Source organism: Oenanthe melanoleuca, chromosome 18 (assembly GCF_029582105.1).
Source record: "Oenanthe melanoleuca isolate GR-GAL-2019-014 chromosome 18, OMel1.0, whole genome shotgun sequence".
NCBI lineage: Eukaryota > Metazoa > Chordata > Aves > Passeriformes > Muscicapidae > Oenanthe > Oenanthe melanoleuca.
The window spans coordinates 7,401,849-7,427,802 of record NC_079351.1 but is presented as its reverse complement, the minus strand read 5'-3'; the positions used below and the strand labels follow the sequence as shown (position 1 = coordinate 7,427,802).

Sequence of the window (25,954 nt, the reverse complement as noted above, 5' to 3'; positions counted from 1 at the left end):
TTCCTCTGTCATTTTAGGGAAATCACTGTAAAGACAAACTTCAAATTCCACCGAACTTTTTTATCAAAATTCTCTAGTGAAAAAAAAGAACAAACACAAAGCAATACAAAATGTCAATTAGTTAGTTTGATTTCTGAAGTAATTTGTAGCAGGAAACAAACTGTTGCTTCTGGATTTGTATCCATGCCACTGCTTTTTTTTTTTTAATACTTCTTCAGTGGAAAAAAATTAAACAAAATTATAGTGAAAGTAAGAATTTAAATTCTAATACTGAAATTTTTTTTTATTGATACTGTCAACAATATATATATATATATATATTCATACTGTCAATAATAATACTGGATTAAACAGATCAGTAGAAAATAGTCTCATTTCTATTCTCTTTTTAACAGTACAGCTGGGTAGAAACTTTTAACATTGTTTTGAGATGATAACCAGGTATTACAGTTCTGGAGTTCGGACATTTTATTAGTGCAACTAATTAGTACAACTTCTGGGGTGGGGGAGCAGCTTTCACGGAATTCCCGGGACTCTGAGAAGTTGCTTGTCACCCTTACACAACGACTGTGCAAATCTTCCCACATGTTCCTGCCACAGCACGAACTTGCAGAGCGGGCAGGAGCGAGGATGATTTTAATGTTTCCCTGCTCGGCCCCCACAGGCAGCGAGGAGCCGGCAGGCACCGCGCGGATCCATCGCGGCACATGCAGAGCTGGCGGCGGCTTCCCCGGGCAGCGCTGCCCGCAGGGGTGCAGGAGAGCCCGCGGAGAGCCCGCTCGGGCCGCCCGCCCCTCAGAGCCGCCACGGGCACACAGCGGAGCGCGGGCGCCGAGCTCCCACAGCAGAACCTGGCAGAATCCGGGCTTCCCTCACGGAGCCCCGGGCCCATTCCCCTCATGGCTCTCCCCTCCGCGTCCGCCATTTTAAACCGTGCCCGCCCGTCCGCCCCGCAAGCCATTCACTTCACCCTCGCTTTTTTTTCCCGCGGCCGGGGTTTGTCGCCCCTCTCCTTCCCCCATACACACTGCTCTGCCCTAATTTTTTTTTTTTTTTTTTTTTTTTTTTAATTATTCTTATTGGTATTGTTGGTTTTTTTTTCACGTTTCTCAACACACATTGTTCAAAAATTTCCCCGCCTACACCGAGCCCTTCCGGGTCACGGCGGCGGAGTTTTAACAGCCACTTTCCAAACGCAGGGCGAATTATTAATTGAGAGGGGGATTCGCCGCGCTGTCTCCGGGACCACCTCGGGGAAAAGTAGGAAAAAGGGACCGGGGGTCGCTGCCGCGACGCCGCGGGCGGGGCGGAGCTGCGTTCCCTTCCGGGGCACCGCCGGCCATTTTGTGGCGTTAAGCCGCGCGCGCGGGCGGTTCCCCCTCATTTCCTCGTCGCGGCGGGACGGGGCGGCCGCTCCTGGCGCTTCGCTCCGGCCTCGGGCCGCCCCTCGGACCCTGAGGTGGGTGCTGCTCCCTGCGGACCCCGCGGCTTTCCCCTATGTATGCGCTGTAGCTCTCCTCCTTTTTGGACTCGCCCTGCGGTGTGAGGCGCGTCGCCCTCAGGGCCGCGCCGGCTGCTGACCCTCTTCAACCCCTCAGGTTTATTCTCTTCGGCCGCCGCCGCCCCTCAGGGGCTTCTGCCCACCATGAGCTACGGCCGCCCGCCTCCCGATGTGGAGGGCATGACGTCCCTCAAGGTGGACAACCTGACCTACCGCACCTCCCCGGACACCCTCCGGAGGGTCTTTGAGAAGTACGGCCGCGTGGGCGACGTCTACATCCCCCGGGACCGCTACACCAAGGAGAGCCGCGGCTTCGCCTTCGTGCGCTTCCACGACAAGCGGGACGCGGAGGACGCGATGGACGCGATGGACGGGGCGGTGCTGGACGGCCGGGAGCTCCGCGTGCAGATGGCCCGCTACGGCCGCCCGCCCGACTCGCACCACAGCCGCCGCGGGCCGCCGCCCCGCCGGTACAGCAGCAGCGGCTACGGCCGCCGCAGCCGCAGGTGAGCGCCGCGGAACGGGCAGCGGAGTTTGGGCGGTAAATGAGATGAGCCCTAGCTGTGCGCCTGTGCAGTGGGAGCCGTTTGTTTTCATGTTGGTTGCCTAGAGAGGTAGTGAGGTCTTAGTCACTGAACCGTATGGATACAGTTGAGCCATGTGCTCTAGGCCGACCCTGCTTAAGCAGGGAGGTTGGACCGGATGACTTACTGTTGCCCCTTCCAACTGGACCGATTGTGGGATTCTTTGTCTGTTTTCCAGTGAGTTTCGCGGTGGAGCTGGGAAGATGAGGTGGGGGTTCACTAATGGTTTACTAGCAAAGGCACGTGGGGTTTCCTCGGAGTGGAAGGGTTTCGCCCTGTAGTAGATTTAGCCCCCGGCCACTCGCTCTGAACAATGGCGCCCTCGTAACACTCATTTTCTTGCCCACGTGCGTCCTGTTCCGCCTTCCCTGTCCCGCAGCACTCGCTCCAGTCTATGCGTCACCCGTGAGCAACTTTTAACGCGCCCTTTTCTTTTTTTTTTTTTTTCTTTTCTTTTTTCTCCTTGTACTTTTTAGCCCTAGAAGACGCCGTCGCAGCCGATCTAGGAGCAGGAGCCGCTCTAGGTCTCGCAGTCGGTCCCGCTACAGTCGATCCAAATCCCGGTCTCGCACACGTTCTCGGTCTCGCTCCACCTCCAAGTCCAGATCTGCCAGGAGATCCAAGTCAAAGTCGTCATCTGTCTCCAGATCCCGGTCCAGGTCAAGATCCCGGTCCAGATCTAGAAGCCCACCCCCTGCCTCAAAGAGGGAATCCAACTCTAGATCCAGGTCTAAGAGCCCTCCCAAGTCTCCGGAAGAAGAAGGAGCTGTATCCTCCTAGGAATATGGTAATGTACCTCGGGATCAGTATAGGATGCATGTTACTTTATTATAGCACTTAGGCGGGGTGTTGGGTAGTTCTTGGAACATTAATAGCCTGAACCAAGAGAATCCTAGTGGGGCACATTGTTAGTTGTTGGTTTTGGTATTTCTTTTCTTGAGCAGTGGTTTTTTGGTTATTGATTTAGGGAAATAATTACTGAAGGGTTTTCTACAGAGAAATATTTTTTTTTTAAACAGAGAAAATGTTTTATTGCAAGATTAATGCCTTGGTTTTAATAAAATATTGTATGAGACGCAACCTATGATGAAAATGACTATTTCTTACTGTATTTATCCAACATCTGCATTTTCCCCTTTAAAGCTGCGGTCTCCTGTTTGCTAAAAGAATATTGGCCAGTATTGCAGATTTTAACTGATTTGGCTGATCCTCCAGGGACCAGTTTCTGTGGGCGTGTGTTGGAGCAGGTTTGTCTTACACTGTTAAAGATACACTATCCTTTTAGAACGGAAGATCGGTTCAGTGGCCGTTATACTGACTGGAGGTAATAACTGTCCTAGAAAAGTGGTAAATTCCTTGCAACGAGAAAACCACGGAAACTTAGTTTTTCCTCGACATCTTGAAGAGGCATCTAAGGATACACCGGGTGGGGAAAGGATAGTGTGTCTTTAACCCTTCAAACTGTTTGGTCCTGTTTTTTAAAAGGAAAGGGCCTGAGCTAGCTCTGGAGTTAGATAATTGTAGCAAAATTAGTCACATTTCCGGTTTTGAATGCTAATTAGAGCTTAGTTAAGTCTTTATGAAGAAGTATTAAGTTTTGTAACTTTTATAGAACTCTGAATAATCGAGTGGTGAACAGGCTGAATTGAAGTTAATGGTGGCTTGATCTACAGCCTGGTGCTTACTCTGCTTTGTAACTAAATATTTTGACTGAACTTTACATTTGGCCTCTGAAGTAAAGCAACACACGGGGGGGGAGGTGGAACACTATGGAAATTCCTAAAGCTTAATTAAATTAGGCAAAGCCAGTTGAAACACAACTAGAAGTATCCCTGAAGTCGTCTACACCCAAAATAGACAAAGTAGAAACCTGGCTGAACTTTTCTCTCTTCAAACCTAGATGCTTCAGCTAAAAGAGAACCCACATAAAGGACGCCTTTGGGGGGAAAAGATCGCTTGAGTCTTCAGCCCATTGGAGAGACCCTGGCCGAGCAACCAGCTGTTGAAAAGGTTATTTTGTAACATTTTGTCTAACTTTTTACTTGTTTAAGTTGCGCCTGAAGTGGCAGATTTTACATTTTATGTGCCATTTTGTTGCTGTTATTCAAATTTCTTGTAATTTAGTGAAGTGAACGACTACCGATTTCATTATTGGCTTGGATATTTGAGGTAAAACTTCATTTTTGTTTATATAGTGCTGACTTCTATTGGAAATTAAAATCGATGGTACCTTGCTGCCTCCAGTTTCATACTGAGGAATCATGCAGCCATTATATGCTGATAGCTAACTGTCAAAAAGTACTCTCAATTTTATCTTGATTTCTTAAAAGTCCGCAAAACTTCAACTTGAAACTTATTGTAAATGCTTTTTTTTTTTTTTTTAAAGAAAGAAAAACTTTGACTTAAAATAGCATCATCAAATTCAAATTGGTAGAAATCTTTTCAGGTGACAGTTGATATTTGCAAGGATTGTTTTATCAGACTCAATTCTAATCTCTTCTCTTATGTATTTTTGTGCACTAGGCGCAGTTGTGTAGCAGTTGAGTAATGCTGGTTAGCTGTTAAGGTGGCGTGTTGCAGTGCAGAGTGCTTGGCTGTTTCCTGTTGTCTCCTGATTGCTCCTGTGTAACGATGCCTTGTCGTGCAGAAACAAATGGCTGTCCAGTTAATTAAAATGCCTGACAACTGCACTTCCAGTCACCCGGGCCTTGCGTAAAAAAAATGGAGCATACAGTGAGCACATCTAGCTGATGATATACACACCTTATTTTTTCCAGAATGGTAAAGCTTACCAACCTACATATATGAACTTACATATGAGAATTGTAATGTTAAGCAAAGAAATGGTTCATTCCTTTGTAAGTACTGATTGGTGTAACTTTTGCTTAAGACATTCTGTACTATACCCACTGTCTCTGTAGTTAATATTAAACATTTTTTTCTGTGTTAACTTTTCTCAACTTAATGTCTTGGGTCAGCTTATTTTTAGCTTGAAAAGATTTCTGCAATTATACTGTCAATGTTTAACTTCTATATAGTAACTAAATGCATTCTACTGCTTAAAATTTTTATCCACTGGGGTTGCTTTTAAATTACTGTGGGCAAACTTTAATTAGTGTTGTTACTAACCCAGTGCTGTGTGGCACGTGGTAACACACCAGGCCACGAACACAGAACCAGTCAGGTCCTGGGATGGTGGTGTGGGAGGTCCACACTGAGCAGTACTAATAATTACATTGCTGTGTGCTTGCCCTGGCTCACCAGGCTGCTGCTTGACGAGGGCTGATCTTTACAGTGATGATTTCTCTTGATTTGGTACCAAATGACTTGTAACTTCAAACATCCTGTGTCAAGGGGTATTGTAATGCCTTGTTTTATCTTATGCATGTATGTTAAATGGGAATGGAAACATCTGAACACTGGCAGTATGGCTCTGTTGAGGATTAAAAGTACTTTTCTACGAACTGAGGAGTTTGTATGTTCCAGGTTAGCACAGTCTCCACACCCTCATTTATCAACAGAGGGGGCTGGCTTTTGTATGTGGATCTTTGGGAAGGATTCTCAGTTCTGGGAAAGGGATCTTATGGGGATGGTTTTTAAAGAGTGCAGTTACCTTTTCATAGCTGAAGTTGTGGATTTAGGTTGGATCATGTGGATTTCCAGGTTAAACTGTTGTGTTGTGGCTCACATGATGGAATTGAGGCTCTGAACTCTTTCACAGACTTGGGGGGAGGAACACAAATTTCTCAAAAGCCATAGCTGAAAAACCAAACAGCTTTATTTTTACACTGCATGTTGTAAGAATTGCTGCTTCCCCAAAATATCCATGAGGTTTGCTGTAACCAGGACTGTTCTCTGCAGCTCTGTGCTGCAGTGAACAGCTGAGTATCACCTTGTACTGAAATCTAAAGTGGAATAAACTTAAGTGCCCTCTGACTGTGCTAGTGAGATGATCATCATTTCGATTGTGTGTCTTCCAGGCATAGAGGAGCTGGCCAAGTGCTCTTTGTCTGCACCAAAGGAGTGCAGGGGAACGTGGATGCTCTTCAGGTTCCATTTGTAGAGCAGAGCCTCGATAGACCAGTCAGCACTGAGGGGAGGAAACGAGTGAAAACCTAGCCCAGGGTTATCACTGCTACAGGAACTCGAGCAGGCTCTCACCAAACTAGTACAACACAGCTGGGTTTTAACAGTTTTCTACTCAAGAGCAAATTGGTGGTTCTTGGATTATTTTCAGATTTTATTACCTCCAGGGTTTACTGGGTAAATGGCAGCCTGACTCACAGTAAAGAGCTTTTCTGAGTCAGAGTGGTGGTGCTACAGAGGAGCAAATGCTCATCCACAGCTGAGACAGGAGTTAAGATTTGAGTTTTGTAAATATGTAAATTTTACCTTCGGACTTGGTAAGTTGTCCAGAATTGAGCCTGTGGGTTCTTCTCCAGCAAGAAGTAAATTGTAGTTAAAATATCTTCAAAGTCTGTAGTTTGGGGAGATAAAGCAGTCTGGGTTAAACTCTGAATTCCAGCTGCGGATAAGTGCCTGAATCTATGAAATGATGATTACAAATCAATGCAAGCACAGTGTCTGTATGAAAGACCCAAGCATGGTATAAAGGGACTTAGTTATGTACTTCTTCTATTCCCACACCCTCAGCTGCATTTATGACAGCTCTGAACTAGAATTACCCCCGAGTAACAAGGTCAGTAGCACAGTGCCACCTGATCTTTTGACACACTGTTCCCAGCACTACTTGGACACAAACCAAAGGTACCTAAGAGCATTAACGTACCTTTAGGATCAAAAAAGACATCTGAGCCTAAAATAATGTCTATGGGCGCAAGAGAGAGCAGCTCTGGTGACACGCGGCCCCAGGTGAGGCCGAGGACGGGCACGTGGGGCAGGCGGTTCATGAGGCAGCTGCTGCGGCAGCTCTGCAGGCACTGGGGCAGCTCCTCGCTGTCCGACAGGATCACCTGGGCACCGCACCTGGCGGCCACCACGCCGGGGAGACTCACACCGGCACCGATCTGAAAGCACAGCGCGTTCGTGGAGCCCGCGGGCGGAGCCTGACCCGCGGGTCACGGCAGCGGGGAGCGGGCGGTACCTCCAGCACTCGCTTGCCGGGCAGGCTCCGCCGGTGCGCCCACAGGTACTGGGCCAGGACTACGGCGCAGGGCCACACGTACGTGCCATACTGCGAGTCCAGCACCTGCAAGACACGGGGCGAGGCGCTGTGCCGGGGTCCCGGGAGCTGCTGCTGTTCCCGGTGTCCCGGCTGCCCCCGGTACCTCGGGCACGCGCACGGCCAGCGCCGCCGGACCCTCCTCGAATCGGTACCGCCGCGCGCGCTGCCGCCGCGGCTCCGCCATGGGCCAATCGCAGGCGGATACGTGTCGGGGCCAGGCCGCACCGCCCAATCGGCGCCTCCTCCCGGCGTGACGTCACCCGGAGCGCCGCCGCGGGCGCTGATGGCTAAGAGCCGCTCGCCCAGCCGCGGCCTCCCCCGGGGGGCGCGGTTAAACCGGGCCGCTCCCGCCCGCGCCGCTGCCCCGGCGGGGCGCGGCGGCCGCTTCCGTGGGCCGCTTCCCGAAGGGAGAAAACCGTATGGCACGCGGTCGGCCCACCGCTGTCAGGGAAGCAGCAGGAGCGGAGCGCGGGCCCGCCGCGGCGAGGGCGGCGGTGGGTTCCCGGAGCGGCCGCGGAACTGCGCGGCCAAGAGCGCCCGGCGCCCGCGCTGCCGCCGTGCCGCCCGCGCTGCCCTTCCTCAACATGGCGGCTCGGGGGTGCCGCTTCCCCGGCCCTGGCCAATCAGCGCTGAGGCGTGGCGGAAGCCGGGGTGCAGCCGGCCAATGGGAGCGCGGCAGGGGCGGGGCCGCGGCGACAGCGGCGGCACGGGGTGAAATTTCTGGAAGGTGCGGCCGGAGCGGGGCCGGGATCCGGATCGGGATCAGGGTCGGGCCGTGGGCGGCGGACAGTGACGGCCCCCAGCGCCGCCGCCATGAATCACAAGAGCAAGAAACGGATCCGTGAGGCGAAGCGCAGCGCCCGGCCCGAGCTGAAGGACTCGCTGGACTGGACCCGTCACAACTACTGCGAGACCTTCCCCCTCAGCCCCACCGCGTGCAAGGTGCGCCGGGCGTAGGGGAAAGAGGGGGATGAAGAATGAAAGGGTGGGAATGGGGAGTGGAATGGGGAAATTGGGAATGGAGGGGGCGCGACTGAGCGAGTTTCGGAGAACGGGGGAGAGATCTGAGGGGAACGGGGAGGGGGGGGCTGAGGGAAATGGGGTGGGACGCGGCTGGGGAGCCCTGAGGGGACAGGGATGGAGGAGGCGATTGGGGGCATTGGGAATGCCTGAGGTGAAGGGGGAGCTGCGGGACGTCTGATGGGAAGCGGCCCTTTGCTGAGGCTGGGTTGCCCCAGAGCTGTCGGGAGGGAAAGGTTTGGTCAGGGACAGGACTTCCCTCCCTCCACGTGGCGGGGCGTGCGGAAGGTCAGGGCCCGCCAGGGTGGAGCGGGCACCCGCAGAATTCCCGGGAGCGCTTCCCGGTGTCCCGAGGGAGCGAAAAGCAGCAGGGGATGTGTTAATGTGTCACCGAAAGGGCAGGGTGGCCTCTCCGCCCGGGGAGCCGCCTCGGTGCGGAGCAGTGCCAAAGGCTTGGAGCGGCCGCTGTCACTGATGTGTGCACGGAGCGGGCCAGGAGAAATGGGGCTGCAGCCTCGGGGAGCTTAAAATAGCACAGAGGCAGCTCCGTACCCTCGTGGTGTGTGGAGTAAAGGATACGTGTGAAGCTCCTCCACAGGCAAACGCAGCCCTAGGACGTCAGTCTGTCCTAATATCTGTCCTGCTTTCCTCCTTTGGTTTCGCAGGATAACGTGGAGAGGGCAGATGCACTCCAGTTGACAGTGGAGGAGTTTGTTGAGCGGTATGAAAAGCCTTACAAGCCCGTGGTGTTGCTGAACGCTCAGGTGGGCTGGTCTGCCCAGGAGAAGTGGACGCTGGAGCGGCTGAAACGCAAGTACAGGAACCAGAAGTTCAAGTGCGGGGAGGACAATGACGGTTACTCTGTGAAGATGAAGATGAAATATTACATAGAGTACATGGAAACCACACGTGATGACAGCCCCCTCTACATCTTTGACAGCAGCTATGGAGAGCACCCCAAGCGAAGGAAGCTCCTGGAAGACTACAAGGTCCCCAAATTCTTCACTGATGATCTCTTTCAGTATGCAGGGGAGAAACGGAGGCCACCCTACAGGTAGAGTGACAGCAAAACAAAACTGGGTATTTTGCAGCTCTTTGGTTGTTCCTAAACACCTGGGATTGTCTCACATAAAAAAGGGATATTTTTACATCATCTCTGAAGTAAGTGTAAATCTGTAGTCCTGTGGGAGAGAAGGGCAGATTTATATCATAATTTGTCCTTCTTCTTTCCTTCACCAGTGTTGCTACAGGTTTGTGGCATAGGGGTCAGTTTACATCACTTCTTAGATTTTTTAGAAATTACATAGTTACTGAGAGGTATAAAGATCAGTTTCTTGCTGTGTGTGCCTTCTGGTGTTCAAATTTTAAATACCTCTGGAACACCTCCTGGGTTTTGTACCAGTGGCTTATGTACAGTGTAGAATTGTGTTTAATTATGAGTCACTCCTTTTAAGGTAAAGATCTTAAGTTAGATTAGGATCCAGTGTGGGCACTAGTCCTTAGCTCCCCTTCAAATGGTTTTGAGAGAGAACAATATTTCATATCTACATAGTCTTTTCAACTCTTTATTTTTGCTTCAGCTTGGGAGAGGGTGAAGTGACATTTCATTCATAAATTCAATTGCAGTAACCTTGTATTGGGCTTCTAGATAAAAAAGCCATTTTTATCTATGTTACTATGACACTTCATAGCAGTATGAGCTTAAGTTGAACCCTCCCAAGTAATTAAAGTCTTTACAGTGACATTGTAATTGTCAGACAATGCCTGTTGCCCTTTGAGTGACATGAGGCTGTGATGTGGTTTATTTAAATAAAATTGAGCAAGAGCTCATGAGTAATGGCACTTTCCTCTGTACTCTCTCATGTGTCTGTAGTCCAGTTGTGCTTCTGCAGGAGTGAAACAAGAACCTGATTCCATTTGAGATCACTGAAGGAGGTGTTTTTGCAGTGCTTTTCATAATTCTCTTCTAAGAACATACAACACCGTGGTCGAACACAAAACCACACTGGGTGTAGTAGAATACACCTAATGAACTAGAGATCATTTACCCAAGTTAGAGGTAAATGAGAGTATCTGGTTGTGACTCATTGATTTTGCTCTCTGTGTCCCCCACACCCTCCCCACCTACAGACACATGCTGAGCTCCTTGCTTGTGATCTCGGTGTCCAACTTCTTGTATTTTTTTCTGGAAAATGTGGGTATTTTTCAGGCTGTTGAGGTTTTTTTAGGGCTGAGTGATGCACGAGAGCACAGTAATGTCTGCTGAAGTTAGAGGTTCATCTGGGTACAGAAATGAGTGTGCAGTACTTCTAGAGCTTAATTGAAAATCTCTCAGGAAGAGGAGCTAATTGTATGAGGAGGATATGATCTCTGGATTGAGAGGTGTGTGATAGTGTGTAGATCTTAAAAAGAAGAACTGGTGCTGTTTAGGACATTTTTATTGTCATTGCTCCTCTTTAAAATAAAAACAGTAATTTTTGGAAGCCATTTACTGAAGCAGTTATTTTAACTTGGGGAAAGGGGCTGGTGTTTGCTTTCAGATTGAATTTAGGAGTTGTGAAGCTTTTAATGGTAAATTAGATGTCTTGGGGCAAACTGTTTTGTTCACTGTAAGTTAAATATTTGGAGGAAGGTGCTGGCAAATGACAGTGTTGCTTAATTAGGATTTAAAAACCTTTTGTGTGTGTGTAGATTCAGGTTATTGTCAGAAAAGGGATATTTGAACAGTGCATCTGTCTGTGCCAGACAGATCTTCATGTATATAATTTCTTCTGATTTCCTAATGAAAGCCTTTGTACCTGTAGTTGAATGAGCTTTGTAAGCATAATATAAATCTAAACAGTGAATTGGCACTCAAAATGACAAACACCTGCTTGTTTACAGCTCCCTTGTGAAGCAGGAAGAAAGGAACTTGATAATCAAACTTTACTGTCCTACAATTGATGCTGGCAGATGCTTCTTCAAAACCAGCTTGATTTACACCTGCACGGGGAAGGGGAGATGGAGAACTTGCTGTAATTTCTGAACTTTTGCATTCCTCTTGCTGGGCATCACTTGCTTGACTTCACCATGGAGAGAGTGTGTTAGTGCTTTAGTTTCTGCACTCTCTGCTGCCAGTGAAACAATTATTATCATTTTCTCCTCTTGATGCCTGGTATGAAATCACCTCACACTGCTTTTTCTGGTGTGGTTGGTCTTACTGCTCTGTTCCAGGGGAAATGAGCAGTGGAAGGTGCTGCTGCAGTTAAACATGTACAGTAGATAAAGCTCTCCACTGGGAGAAATAAACCTTGTAAATGGGCAGTGGGATTATAAACCTCAAATTCTGAATGGTCACTGGAGAATAAGCTGCATGTAGTTAAGTGTTGGAATGAAAAGCCTCTTGTGAATGAGCAGAAGGCACAGAGAGGCTGAGGTTGCATAACTTGCTCTGTTCCTTGTTTTTGCCTTTTGTTCCTCATTGTTCTGCAGTTCTGATCTGTTTGAGCATCAAGTTTTAGAAAACCACAGGAGAATCCTCCTGCCTAGGAAGAATCCCAGCATGGGCTGTTGGGATTTAAACTTTGAAATCACCATTTTATTGAAAAGTTGTTTAAAACAAAATAGAGTTATGACATATAAAAAATCATCTTCACTTACTTACCCACAGTCATTGCTGTCCCAATTCATATTGGTTTTTAGGTTAAATTCCTATTATGTCCTTTCAATGCAGTGTGAACTTAACAAAATCAAGAATGTAAATGAGAGAACTGTAGTTACTTTAATTTCTAACTGAATGTGCAGTGAACTGCTGTAATTCTCTGTCTAACATGAAGAAAGGGAGCTACCTGCCTGCTCTATGACTAAAGCACTTTTTTTCCCCCCATGCAGATGGTTTGTGATGGGCCCACCTCGTTCTGGAACAGGAATTCACATTGATCCCTTGGGAACCAGTGCATGGAATGCCTTAGTGCAGGGACATAAGCGTTGGTGCCTGTTCCCAACCAGCACTCCCAGAGAGCTGATCAAAGTGACACGGGAAGAGGGAGGGAACCAGCAGGACGAGGCCATCACCTGGTTCAATGTCATCTATCCTCGGACACAGCTTCCCACCTGGCCCCCCGAGTTCAAACCCCTGGAAGTCTTACAGAAACCAGGAGAGACAGTCTTTGTGCCAGGTATGTGCAAATCTCTCCAGGAAGGAAATCTAGGAGGGAAAAAAAGCGTATTTGTAACATTCCTGTGTAATAGAGATGAAGGGAACACTTCAGCTTTCTTGTATAGCCCATTTCTAACAAACCAAACTGAGCTCATTTTGAGACTTTTCAGTTATTTCCTGAATGTCACAAAAGGTGTATGACCTGTGCCATAGGATTGCATGTGATACAGATGGCAAAACAAGTGGGATTTATATTGCAGCATCACAGGAATGTAAAGTCAACTAAATTGCAGTAATAGCAAGCTGTCAGGGCATAAAATAATGGCATGAAATAATAGAGGTGGTTGAGCCCCAGTAACTCTTAGACAAAGTGTTTGAGTTTATACATGCTGGAGCAAATTCATGGCTGAATTTTGCATATGAATTTTTCTTAGCTGTGGGAAACCATCTACTTAAAGGCACTGACACCTTCCACCCACCTCTCTGTGGTTATGCTTCATCTTGCATTTGAAATCAAAAGCTAAGTAAAGCTTTGCTAAAGATGCCATTCCCTCTGAGTGGCTGCACACTGTGTGCCCACTGTAAATGGGGGTGAGGTGAGTTCAGTACCAGACTGTAACCTCAGAACTTGCATCATTTATGTGCAGCACAGCCCATAGTTTCTGTCCACATTGCTTGTCTCTAAAATCTAGCTGACTTGGTGTGTGAAGGGTGCCTTGTGATTGTCTTGGCACTTATTAGTGACTCCTGAGTGTACCTTCTGTTAAGAGTTTGTAGCTGTCGGGTTCCATTAAACTGTTCCCTCAGTCTTTTCTGTGGCTCTGAGGGGGGTGTAAGAACTCCACTATTTTTATCCTGTGTGGAGAAACAATTTTGCATCTATTTTTAAATGAAAGGTTAGTCTGTAGTCTTAAGAACCTTGCAAAATCAGCGTGGAAAGTGTTCTGCAGCTGAACAGAAAGGGCTCTGTGCAGTCTGGGTCACAGTGGCTGCTGCTGTTAAATAAACTGTCAGCAGCCAGCGTGGTGCTGTCAGGTCACATCTTCAGTCCTGTGTGTGAGCTGGGTAATTTGGTCAGAGCTGCCTGGTAATTGGTGGAGCTGCCTTCTGTAACAAGAACCTGTCAGGCACTGGGGTGAAAGCTGAAGTAAGACAGGAAAGATGATGTGTTGGAAAATTCACCTGTTTTGGGAGATAAGGTCCAGCCCCACCTGCACTGTGGGAGAGGTGTTTTTGGCTGTTCTTGAACTTTTTCTCTGCCATGCAGCTACCACTGATCACTGTATTGTGTTTTAGGTGGCTGGTGGCATGTAGTCCTCAATCTTGACACGACTATTGCCATCACACAAAACTTTGCCAGCTGTACCAACTTCCCTGTGGTGTGGCACAAGACAGTAAGAGGGAGACCTAAACTGTCACGGAAATGGTACAGGTAAGAGATTCAGTAGCTTTCTTTGTATATTCTCCATTGAAAACAAAAGCTACAAGTACTCACTAATGTGCAGTGTTACAATTCAAAGGCTAACCCTGAAATTTCAACTGTATTTAGGATCCTAAAGCAGGAGCATCCTGAATTGGCAGCCTTGGCTGATTCAGTTGACCTGCAGGAATCTACTGGTATTGCTTCTGACAGTTCTAGTGATTCTTCCAGTTCATCAAGTTCCAGCTCCTCAGACTCTGATTCAGAGGTAATGCTTTTTACTGCAATAGGTGATCCATATTCTGCAATTACATTCTTTTTCCATATCTGATCAGTGCCTTCATCCTTATATTCATGCCATATGGAATAAATTAATGGAAAGCAGCTAAATCAATCTACATGGTGGAGGAGCCTGTGATCTTAGCAGGTTCTGTTTGCTGAAGCCTCTCTTCACATTGCTAAATGGATTCATTCTGTTAGATCCATGTCTGTCTATATATAAATCTGCCACTCATTTAGCTTGTTGAAAATGGCTACAAAAAAATGTTCTAAAACAGATCAGTTATGACTTAGGACTCTTCTCAACACCTAAATCCTTCAGAAGCCAGAGTCTTCTCTTGGAAGATGAGGTCCCTCTAGGAATGCATTCATTGTCTTGCCTCAGGTCAGCTTTAGCCAGTGATGAAATCCAAGAATGTTTCTGTTCCTGATTTTTAAATGCTTAATTTAAAATTTCCTTGATGCATCAAGCCTAAAACAGCACGTTCTTTGAGCTCAGGGTTTCTGAGTAGCTCTTGTGGTGAATTGCACAGCACAGGCAGCTCATGAGGTTCCTCTGAATTGTGGTTTCATGTTTCCATGCTTCAGTGTGACTCTGGCTCCGAGACAGAGGGGATGATGCACCGCAGGAAGAAGCGGAGGACGTGCGGGATGATGGGCAACGGGGACACGACTTCCCAGGACGACTGCGTGAGCAAAGAGCGCAGCTCCTCCAGGTGACCCAGGGCAGCTGCTGCCTTTAAACAGCACAGCACAAGGGGAAGCTGGCACACTGCAGATAGGGGATTCCTCAGGAGAGAGGGATGGAGAGCAAGGGATTCCTTACAGGACATAAAGCAGTCTTCCCTCCATCAATTATTTTAATTGTTCCAAACAGAAAACTAAGATTATTGATGTTTTTCTTTTAAATCAGGGTTTTTATTTAATAAACAGTCTTATTACTTTTCCTAGTTGTCTCTTTTAATAGATGAAAGGATTTTATCTTTGTTTAATGGGAGAGGTGGGATGTTTTAACTGCTCTTCAGAGAGCACAAATGAATAGTGAACAGTTAAACATGAAGAATGATCAGGCAACACTTGGGTTTCACTATCTTTTTCAAACAGAAAACTTTCAGTTAGTTGTATGGTTTCTCTTACTGCTGCCTTGACTATTTCAGTTTTTTCCACTGCTTTATCTGTTAAAGGCAAAATTCATCCCAAGTTCCAAATGTCTGTGTTTGCCTTTAAAATAAATAGGTACATAAATATTGAGCAAGTTTCAGCATAGAAGGAGGCAACATTAATATTGCAAAATCAAGGATAGATATGCTTAGGGTAAAGTTGCTGAGGAAAGCAGTTCTCTGGACAGGCCAGGTTAAAAACAGTGGAACAGTGGGAATCTGGGAGTATACTGCAGGGAAGAACTTAAACATTCTTTGCTAAATGAAGCATTTTTCTCATATAGCAGAGGCTTGCCAAAATTCTTAAGCAAATTCCTTGCAGCTCGGTTAACCAGTGCTGCTGCATTGGCTGCCTGCCTGCATTAGAGCTCCTGAGCTCTTGGATGCTCCAGGTTTGGCATGGATGCAAGTGCTGTGTTGGCTTAGTGTGTGGCTGCTAAAGGTGTGCAGCAGTCATTTACCTGAGGAAGTCCATATTCCAGCATGATTCCAGCCTGACTTCCCAGTTTGGGGACTGCCTGAAGACCTCTGTGCTCCTGTAGATTGCTCTCTTGTTTCCAGCAGTTGCTCATAACTGAATACAATTGAATTACAAGTACAGAGCATCATTAAAGGTTGGGGAGAACTGTACTAACTGCTTATTTTGCCCTGGAGGTTTCCACAATTTGCTTGTTATGACATTGTCAAATGCCATATTGACAGCCAGTGTGACTTCAGGCAGGGAATGAGCAGCAGGAAAGAACAAACCTTAATGCAGACCCTGGTTTAAAAAGAAAGCTGTAAAAATGCAGATCACGATGCACATCTGTTCTTCTGAAAAACCCATGCATTTTTAAATTATTTGCCATTCAAATTTTGAAATGAATACCCTAAATATTAAAAATTAGCACCTTGCCTAGAACATTTGCTTTCTGGGCTTCACTGTTCTTTCTCCTGTATGTTGACTGTTTCACTCTGTGAGGGTGGGTGGGCATTCATTTCCAGCTGTGTGATGGCTTAGTAGCTAGAAAAGATAAAATCTTAACCCTGCATGTACAATGCTGGAGGAAGGATAAACCTGAGATTAATCTGCATGCTGGGATCTTGTGCCCTGATACAAGGGGAATGCTGAAAGGCAGTTGTACCTTTTTTTGACAGGATTAGGGAATCTTGTGGAGGCCGCAGCTACCCCTGAGGGATAGCACCACCTGCCCAGAGGCAGCTGCAGATTGAAGCTCCATTAGCAGCCAGCCAGCTCTGTTCTACCCCTCCTGCTTCCATCTCACACTCCTTAGTTTGTGTCACTCTTCCTCGATCAGCCATCTTCGTTCCGTGCTGTCCAAGGTTGGCTCCTGAGTAAGCTGTAGGGGAATGCCCTGACTGTGCCCTCTGTGCAATGCTTTGTCCCCTCTGCCCCCGGGTGAGTGCACTAGAACCCAGCTGTGGGGAAGGACATGCCAAGTGTTGAATGGGTCATGGAACTGGCAAGGAAGACAACGGTCAGTTTTTAAAGAGCTCTTTTTAAAACCAGCAGGTAAATGTAAGAACCTGCCTTGCTTTGACACTGTCGTATGTTTACATGTTGTCCTGTACACTTGAGGAAAGGAACACCAGCTCTTTTGGCCTATCAGAACATCTGGTGGATATCACACCAGAATTTTGGGAAGAACAAGGAAGAAATGAGTTTCTGCAAGAGCTGAGCTGTGGAAAATGAGTCCTTGGGTCTTACCCTGCTGCAGAAGAGCATTGCTGTCAGGGCTGGCTCTTCCACGTGTGTGTCTCATAAAATCCTGGAGTATGGGCACTTGGAAAGAATCCATCAGGATCATCGAGTTAACTCCTGGCCCTGCACATAAACCAAGAACCCCACCCTGTGTCCAAGGGCATTGTCCAAACACTTCAAGAACTCAGACAGGCTCAGTGCTGTGACTGTGGGGAGGCTGTTCCAGTGCCCAGCAACTCTCTGGGTGAAAAATGTGTTTGTGATATCCAGCCTAAACCTGGTGTCACTCAGCTCCAGCCATTTCCTTGAGTCTTGTCACTGGTCACAAGAATGAAGAGATTGGAACCTTACCCTCTGCTGTCCCTCATGAGGATGCTGAAGACCTGAATGAGGCCTGACTTCAGTCTCCTCCAGGCTGAGCAGACCAAGTGACCTCAGCCACTCCTCATATGGCTTCTCAAGACCCTTCACCATCCTCATGGCCTCCTTTGAGTGCTCTACAATGGCTTCATGTCTGTTAGATGTTGTGGTTCCCAAAACTGTCCCCAGCACTGAAGGTGAGGCTGCCCCAGTGCAGAGCAGGACAGTCCCCTCCCTTTCCTGGCTGGCAATGCTGGGCCTGATGCCCCCAGGACACAGTTTGCCCTCTGGGCTCCAGGGCACTTCTGACTCAGATCCAGCTTGCCACCAACCAGGACCCCCAGGTCCCTTTCCACAGCTCTGCTCTCCAGCCTCTGGTTCCCCAGTCTGTCCACACAACAGGAGTGCCTGGATCCCAGTGCAGAATCCAGCCCTTGTTAAACTCCACACGGTTGGTGATTGCCCATCTCTCTAATTTGTTGAGGCCTCTCTACCCTCAAGGGAGTTGACAGCTCCTCCCAATTTAGTGTTGTTGGCAAACTTAATATTCCTTCCACTCCTACATCCAAGTCATTAGGATGTTGAAGAGCACAGGGATGAGGATGGAGCCCTGCAGAAGCCCACTAGTGAGCAGTGCCAGCCTGGTGTCACCCCAGTCACTGTCACCCTTTGTGTCCAACCTGTGAGCCAGTTGCTAACACAGTTACCCAGCTGTGGGCTGGACAGTTTGTCGAAGTCACTGGGAGAGACAATATCCACAGTTTTGCTGAAGTCCAAAAGGTGACATCCACTGGCTGTCCTAGATCAACCAGGTGGGTCACCTTGTCACAGAAGGAGATCAGATTCAACAAGCAGGAATTTCCCTTCATGAAGCTGTACTGGCTGTGACTGATGCCTGCATTGTTCTCCAGGTGTTTTTCAGTACTGTGCAGAATCATCTCTTCCATGATGTGGCCGGGCACTGAAGTGAGACTGACAGGCCTGTGGTTTCCAGGGTCCTCCTTGTTCTTGAAGACTGGGACATTTGCCAGCTTCCAGTCAGCTGGAACCCCTCTGGATTCCCAAGACTGCTCAAAAATCATTAAGAGGTTTTGTGATGACAACAGCAGCATCTTGAGGATTCTCTGATGAATCCCATGAGGCCCCATGGATTTATAGGATCCATCTGGAGCAGCAGATCCTGCTGCTTTGGGGTTGAGAACATTCTCACAGTCACAGTCTTCAAGCTCAAGGCACTGAGCCCCCCTTGGTCCATCATCTGTTCTGAAGACACAGGCAGAGAAACATTAAACACCTCTGCCATGTCCATGTATGTCCCTGTTTGTGAGGTGACCATCCTCATCCTGGAATGGGCCAGTGTTATTTCTAATTTGCCTTTTGCCATTAATATATTTGAAAAAACTCTTTTTTATTTCCCCCACAGTTCTGGCCAGCTTTGTCTTCAGTTGAGCTTTGGCCACATGAATTTTCTCCCTACAGTGGCAGCAGCATTTCTGTATTCTTCCCATGTCACCTGATCTTGCTTCTACTGGGCAAACACCTTCCTTCTTCATCTTATTTCCAAGAGAAGATCCCTGTTCAGCCAAGGAAAGGAAGGTGGTGGAAATGCCCCAAGCACTGAGGCAACTTCAGCAGAGGTGACCACCAACCTGAAGCATCTTTTGTGGTCTGATTCTGCATGCTCCATTCACACACCTGGGGTGCAACACCTGAACCAGCAGCAGTCCTTCTGCTTCCACTCTGTGTCTGTCACAGTGACAGGTAACAAAGCTGCACTAGCACCTTGTGATGGGAAGCTCGATGGAGCAGGAGAATCCTGGAGTTTCTTGCACAGCAAAAACTGTGGTGGCAAAAAAGTCAGCATTTGCCAGTAATTCCAATCCTTCAGGTGCAAGTGTGATGTTTAGCACAAGGCAACTGCTGACAAAGTCTGACTCTGTCAAGATCACATTTGCTGGGCTTGAAACACCAAACAGTTCTGGGGCTGTGGGCTTGCTGAGCCCAGTGCAGTTCACATCCCTAAATGACTTTTCTTTGAGATTATGTGTTCAGACCTTTCTGAAAGTTGCAGTGCCAATTTTAAAGGATTGAGGAGGGGAACATGTTGTTGTTTTATGCTTTTTAAAAATGCAGTGTGTTGCTTAAGTCTGTGTAAATGCATTTGTATTATGCCAGGTAAAGCTCTTGTCCCCAAGGGATCTTTTGGAGCTGCTGGTTTGTTGTATTAGCAGGGGCTTGTGCTGGTGGTGTCTCTGTGTGGCTGAAGGTGCTGCCAGGAAATCAGAATTTCCCATGGGCTGCTTCAGTGGCTGCTCTTCTGAGCCCTAGGAGCTGGGTGTAGAACTCACTTCAGCCATTCTTTGGGAGAGAAAACTACAGAAATAAACACACAGCAACACCCAGGCACTGATGAAAGAGCAAATTAAAGAGAGATTAAAGCCTCAACTGTGACTTTCTTAAACGTGTTGGGTTTGGTGGAACCTGCAGTGTTGCTTTTCTGGGTTCTCTGGTCCATTTTTAATGTTATCTAGTCCTTATTTAAACACTCCTGGGCCATATCCTTTTGTACAAAGGAATCTTAAATATGTTTGTCGGGATCTCTGTTTTTGACTCTTTTGTGCCAGTTTGTGTAAGAGCAGTGTGGTGGTGGGGAAATGGAGAGAGGGAAGGTTTATTGATATGTTCTTTAGCTGTCCAGACTCCCAAATTTTCTGTGATAGCCAGGCATAAGCAAGCTCACTTGCTCTGTAGCCATTGCAGATTCTTCCACAAGATTGTTTAAATCTCCAGCTTCTCCAACTGCTGTCATTTCTGGCCAAGGCTGAACAGCCTGGAAGCCTGCACAGTCTGTGTGTGTCCTGTCAGAGAAGGCTGCAGCTGCTGCCTTTTGGAAGAATGTGGGGCCTGGAGAGACAAAGGCTCACAAGACTCAGCTCTGTCACAGTGAGGGGAGTCCTTTGAGAGCTGTCCCTGCCCTCTCTGGTGTCTGGGCAGCACCTCAGTGAGATGCAGCTGCATTTAGCACATGTGGTTCAGTTTGCACAGTCTTCAAATCTAATGTGAAAGCCTGATTGCTGTGCTGGGAAAGCCACACCTCTGCCTCTAGAAGCACAGTGGGAAGATCCAGTTCTTCCACGCCTGTGAACTCTTCCATGGTGGGAAATAAAGCAATTCCAGTGAAATCTGTGTTGGTGTGACATCTCTCACAGAAAAGCAGCGTTTACAGTGGACTGCAGACATCATGATACCAGCAACCCTCTCCTGACTGCTCCACAGGGCACTCTGCTGTGAAACAGTGTCTGTGCAGGCTGCCTGGGGATCAGGACTCCATGGTCTCCAGTTCTTCCACTTCTGGCTTCTGCCTCAGCCACTTTGATGAGTCTTTGAGCAGTGAGAAAAATCCCTACCTCGAAGGGCTGTTGTGAGGCTGAACTGTAATTGCTGTGCAAGATGCTTTGAAGCCATCCACCCAAAAAAGCTGTTCATTCATCCTGAGCAACCTGAGACTTCTGAGCCTGGTGGCAGCTTTTTGTAGCAGAAAACATTGGGGATGTTGTTCAACACTCTTGGCCACGTGGTGTTCAGTGGTGGCCCTTCCAGAACTGCAGTGTGGTACATAAATTGTAGCAGAACAACACTTTGTTTTCACCAGGGTTGAACTGTTGCTGGCCTGCTCTAAACAGGAGGTGCTGCTGAAGCAGGATCTGTTTTTAAATAGGACTAGATGCAATTTTCCCATCAGGGAGTCAGCTTCACTGGCCTTACAGGAATGGGGGGAGCTGGTGCTTCCCAGGCCCTCATTTCAGGCTGAGTGAGTGAGGAACAGTTGAAAACATCCTTTGTGGGAAGCTGGCTGGGGAGAGTGGGCTCTGCTCTCATTTCTCCAGGCTTGTGCTTCTTGGTGCATCCTTGTCTCTTGTTCCAGCCCTGCTGCTTTTGTATTTAGAGGCCCTGGATGCAGCTGGTCCAGCACCCTGTGGGCCCCTCGTTTCCTTGAGCCCCAGAGCAGCAGCACAGCTTTGCCTCACCTCTCTGGGGCTGTGGGGGCTGGCTGTCATTGTCACAGTCCTGCCTGCTCTGGGAAAGGTGATGGGATTTGGGAGCTCTGGCAGTGAGAGTTGAGGAGGAAACAACCCAACACTCTATCAGAACCACAAATGTGGGCAAGAGGCACCAGTCCCAGCACCTGTTCTCTGCACAAGTGCTTGGAGCCTCTGGCAGACTTCCTCCCCTTCCAGCTCGTGTGTGCTAGTCCAGTTTGTCTTCTCAGTTACATCAAACCTCTCCAGATGCTCCAAGGAACAGCAGCACCCTCTTTCATGGTTAAACTCCACTCCTCCCTGAGGCCCAGCCATTGTGGGCTGGGAAGCAGGACTGTTGGCTGAATCCAGTCTGAAATGCCTGTGTGGGCACATTGGAACTGGAGGATTTTGGCATCCCCCTTGCAGAGGGGGGAAGGAAATGTTACCCATTCATGGGACAGTCCCACTGTCAGCTCCAAGCCCTGCCACTGCCCTTAGCTGCTTTTATCACCCATCCAGCAGAGCTGGGATACTTGTCTTGTTCGGATGATTGTGGTTTTGCTTTTTATTTTAAATAAAATCAATTATTTTGCATTATCCTGTCACTTTCTTTCATACTGTGATCTGAAAAAAAACTTACAGGTGTGCACCTCTGTTTCCCAAACATGCTAAATGTGTCAGGAACAGCTCTGGGGGTGCTGGAGGTGTGGTTTGAAAGCTGCTGGTTTCTGTGTTGTGTTTCTGATGCCACCTTGCACTGACAAGAGGGGGTTTCATCTTCCAGGTGCTGTGTGCTGTTTTGGGAGGGCCACCATGGTAATCAGAGGGATGGAACACTTCTGCCATGAGGAAAGGCTGAGAGAAATGGGATTGTTCAGCCTGGAGAAGAGAAGCCTCCAGGATGATCTCATTGTAGCCTTCTGCTCCCTGGAGGGAACCTACAAGAAGGATGGAGAGAGACATTTTACAAAGGCCTGGAGTGACAGACAAGGGGGAATGGCTTCAAACTGACAGGGAGCAGGTTTAGTGTGGATATTAGGATGAAGTTCTTCCCTGTGAGGGTGGTGGGGCCCTGGAACAGGTTGCCCAGAGAAGCTGTAGCTGCCTCATTCCTGGAAATGTCCCAGGCCAGGGTGGATGGGGTTTGGAGCAGCCTGGGATCATGGAACCAGATGAGCTTTAAGGTCTCTCCAACCCAACCCATTCTGTGATTCCATGATTCTAAATAAGCCCCACAGTGCAGAGAGGCTCTGTGGAAGGGCTGCACTCCAGTCAGAGAGGTTTGGGGCAGAGCTGCCTCAAGGAGCCTGGCTGTGAGGTGGAACAAGGACTGGGAAGGTGGAAAAACTTGTATATTTTATCAGTGAGCATTGCTGAAACCAGTAACTGTAGGTAAATAAGCTGGAACAGAGTGTAGGACAGCAGCCCTAAGGCTTTTGAAATATTTATAGCAATATATTGTAAAATGAAACACCTTGAAGAGTAAATGGCTTTGTGGCAGCAGACAGGCAGTTCACTCATTTCCACATAAACCTCTGTCCTCCCCTTCCCAGACACTGCTGCAAACATTCTTCTTCTTTACTGTCACCTATAAAGCCACTTTTTTTTTTCTCCTTTCCAGCAGCTCTCCCCATGCCCAGCTCACCTCCCCAGCTGATGCACAATTAAGAAATGAGCCCCTCCTCTCCTTGTGGATGATCAGGGTGTGTCCATGCCTGGCATTTAACAAGCCCCAGAAAATGCTGTGAGTTAATGGTGGCTGAAAACTGTACAGCCACTGTAGAAATGCTTCTATAATTGATCTCTCTTGCTTTTCAGTCTGGAGAGGCAATTTAGGTGCTTCAAGACAACCTCACCATTCTTCCTCATTTGCAGGTATTGCTGGTACCTCCTGCAGTCCCTCTGTGGCATTGCAATCAGGACTTGATTTATTTTTATTCCTCTTGATTTATCTCCACATCTTTCTTTTTGTGACAGTTGCAATTTTATTTCAACAAGGAGGATGACACACTGATGCTTTAATTACTGCTGGGGAGCCTGTGCTGCACCTTTACCAATGTTCCTGCTCCTTTCCTCCAGTCTGATGCAGAAACAAATAACTCCTGCTTTTTCTTTTGTGGCAGCTGGAAAGCAAGTCATGGATCAGGGCTGCATATCTCCTGTCTCCAGTCCCTCCTGCAGTGCCAGGCATGGCACTGAGCAGTTTAAGATTGGTTTGGAGTTGAATGAACAGGGTTGCAGCACATTTTTTTTCCTTCAAAGCACATAAAGACTCCTCTGTGCAGCTTCACCTCCTCTGGTTCTGGAGAAGTGTGGATCAAGGCAAGTAGAGCTTGTCAGGAATGTGTTCAGAGGGAAATAATCATTCCATGTCCCTTCTGGTCTGAGACCTGGTGGCTCTCACCTGTGTGTGATGCCTGTGACTGTGACCATCCTGCCCTTCAGCAGAGGGGCTGGAACTGGCCCCAGTTCCATGGGAACAATCCGTGCAGCCTGCCCCGAGCAGGAGGAGGGGCAGGGCAGCTGGAGCAGCAGTGAGCAGTGAGCCCTGCCTGTCCCAGCTGTGCTGACAGGGACAGGTGGGCTGGGCTTTTCTGCTGCAGCACTGCCTTGTTTAGACCCAAGGCTGTGTCATTGCTCAGCTGCTCCACTGCAGCTGGGGCTGGAATGGCTGCCAGTGTCCAGGAGCTTTTGGAATATCAGCTTGTATCAGTGTGCTGTCAAGGGCAAGGTGAGTTGTACTGGTTTAAGACTTGGAAACCCTCAGCAGCAACTCAGAGCCTGCCCTGGGTCAGGCATTAGATTGTAAAATGAATTAAGTTGTTGGAAGACCTGTATGGGTGAGAGCAGAAGCCTCACAAGCAGAGAGGGTAGTGACAGGAGCTCAGGGAAAAGGTCTAGAAACAAATACTTCCAGGAGAGCTCTTGGGTTGGATCATTTCTTCCACTGGAACCAAGGTACAGCCATCCCCACCCCTGGGCTGAGCTCTGCCCTTTGTGGATTGAACCCAAATATCTCTGAGCCAGCACACAGCCAGATGTCAAAAGGCAAATGAGAAGCCAGCCAGGTAGGGGAGTGACCTCCAAGCCTGAGGAAACGGGAGTTTCTTGGGATAGCTTCTCATACTGGCAACAAGACAGAGAGGGCTGTGTTCTTGGCAAGGAAAAAGTGTATCTGTGACTCCGAGATGACTGGGGCTTGCAGAAATAATCCGAGTTTGGAGCAGTTATAAGACTCAAACTTTCTGTGAGGGAAAATGGGTTCTGGGAGGATCTGGGAACAAAAAATCCTGTTTTTTCCCCTTGGGAAGCAGCAATTATCTGCACACCTCACTGCACAGGGGCTTGTGGAGCCTCACCTGGGTTATGGCTGGGATGCAGAGGCGGGTGTTGGAGCTCAGTGACCTCCTTGCTTTGTGTAGGAGGGAAGCAGAGGACCTCGGAACAGCAGCTGCCTGTACAGCTCACAGGCTGCCGGACACTGAGAACGTGTGGTGTGTTCGATCAGATCTTTTTTGTGCCTGTAGGAGGCTCTCCGCACGGTCCCACCCCATTCCTGCATTGGGAGCGCTGCCACCCGCAGTGACCTGGGCACGGGAGCCAGCCCGGCTCGGTCCCTCCCGCTGGCAGATTTGCAGCGCAGCGTTTTCCGTGCCGGGGCTGTTCCCGGAGCAGTTGTCACCGCGGCTCTCCTCAATCCCCCTTTGTTGGCAAAGCTCTTCAGCTGCTGCCGCCTTGGCTGCGGCCCGGAGCTGGCAGCCGTGTGAAAGCGGCTTCTGTGCGGGGCCGGGGCTCTGGGGACCGTACCCAGCCATCCCCCCTGCTCTGCTGATCGTACCCATCCATCCCCTGCTCTGCGGGGCCTCTGAGGATTGTCCCCATCCATCCCCTGCTCTGCCGGGGCTCTGGGGGGCTGTCCCCATCCATCCCCTGCTCTGCGGGGCTCTGGGGGACTGTCCCCATCCATCCCCTGCTCTGCGGGGCTCTGGGGGACTGTCCCCATCCATCCCCTGCTCTGCGGGGCTCTGGGGGACTGTCCCCATCCATCCCCTGCTCTGCGGGGCTCTGGGGATTGTCCCCATCCATCCCCCGCTCTGCGGGGCTCTGGGGGGCTGTCCCCATCCATCCCCTGCTCTCCCTCTCTGCAGGGCTGTTCTCCTCCCGAGAGAGGGCAGCGCGCTCCAGCTGCTGCTGCTGCTGCCCCGCTCCGGGCTCAGCCCGAGCTCGGGTTGGGGCTGGGGCGGGGGTGCCGTGCCCAGGCGAGCCCCTCCCCGAGTCCCCCCTGCCTGCAGACTCCGAGCTCTGTCCCGGGGCTGACGAGCAGCCCCAGGGCGGAGTTCCCTGCCTGGGAGCCTGCCCGGCTGAGCTGGTGTGTGAATCCATCCCTCCCGCCCCGCAGCGTGCATGATGGAGCCGGAGGCATCAGTTGTGCCTTGTAAGTTGATAAGGGAACCCCAGAGATACCTCTGTGCCTCCCAGTGAGAGCTCTGGCTGGGGACCAGGCCGAGTTTATTCCATTAGTTCCCTCTGGAGATCCATGGAGAGGACAAGTCAGCATCACACGGGACCTGCTGGGCCCAAAT

General features: G+C 48.9%; 3 protein-coding genes across 7 annotated transcripts; 2 read left to right on the top strand and 1 right to left on the bottom strand.

Annotated features, from left to right (window-relative positions):
- The first annotated feature begins 1,151 nt into the window (after positions 1-1,151).
- SRSF2 (serine and arginine rich splicing factor 2) lies at positions 1,152-6,021 on the top strand. 5 transcript variants are annotated; one of them, XR_008841785.1, is made up of 6 exons: positions 1,332-1,459; positions 1,599-2,007; positions 2,562-2,872; positions 3,229-3,332; positions 3,986-4,095; positions 4,609-5,045. XR_008841785.1 is itself a non-coding variant. In XM_056505905.1 (4 exons), the coding sequence occupies exons 2-3, from the start codon at positions 1,646-1,648 to the stop codon at positions 2,863-2,865; spliced, it is 666 nt and encodes a 221-aa protein (XP_056361880.1). In that variant the 5' UTR covers positions 1,332-1,459; positions 1,599-1,645; the 3' UTR covers positions 2,866-2,872; positions 3,986-6,021. The 5 variants fall into 5 exon arrangements, 2 of the variants coding, with proteins under 2 accessions (XP_056361879.1, XP_056361880.1); XR_008841783.1 differs by having other exon boundaries at positions 1,172-1,459; positions 3,986-6,021; XR_008841784.1 differs by lacking the exon at positions 3,229-3,332 and having other exon boundaries at positions 1,197-1,459.
- METTL23 (methyltransferase 23, arginine) lies at positions 5,842-7,849 on the bottom strand. The gene is made up of 5 exons (XM_056505902.1): positions 7,374-7,849; positions 7,190-7,294; positions 6,875-7,112; positions 6,478-6,562; positions 5,842-6,175 (listed from the first exon to the last, which is right to left on the bottom strand). Exons 1-5 carry the CDS (start codon positions 7,452-7,454, stop codon positions 6,007-6,009), a joined length of 678 nt encoding a protein of 225 aa, XP_056361877.1. The 5' UTR covers positions 7,455-7,849; the 3' UTR covers positions 5,842-6,006.
- Positions 7,850-7,938: 89 nt separating this feature from the next.
- Positions 7,939-21,968, top strand: JMJD6 (jumonji domain containing 6, arginine demethylase and lysine hydroxylase). The gene is made up of 7 exons (XM_056505901.1): positions 7,939-8,212; positions 8,956-9,344; positions 12,161-12,447; positions 13,725-13,860; positions 13,978-14,116; positions 14,716-14,843; positions 16,425-21,968. Exons 1-7 carry the CDS (start codon positions 8,084-8,086, stop codon positions 16,459-16,461), a joined length of 1,245 nt encoding a protein of 414 aa, XP_056361876.1. The 5' UTR covers positions 7,939-8,083; the 3' UTR covers positions 16,462-21,968.
- Positions 21,969-25,954: the final 3,986 nt, after the last annotated feature.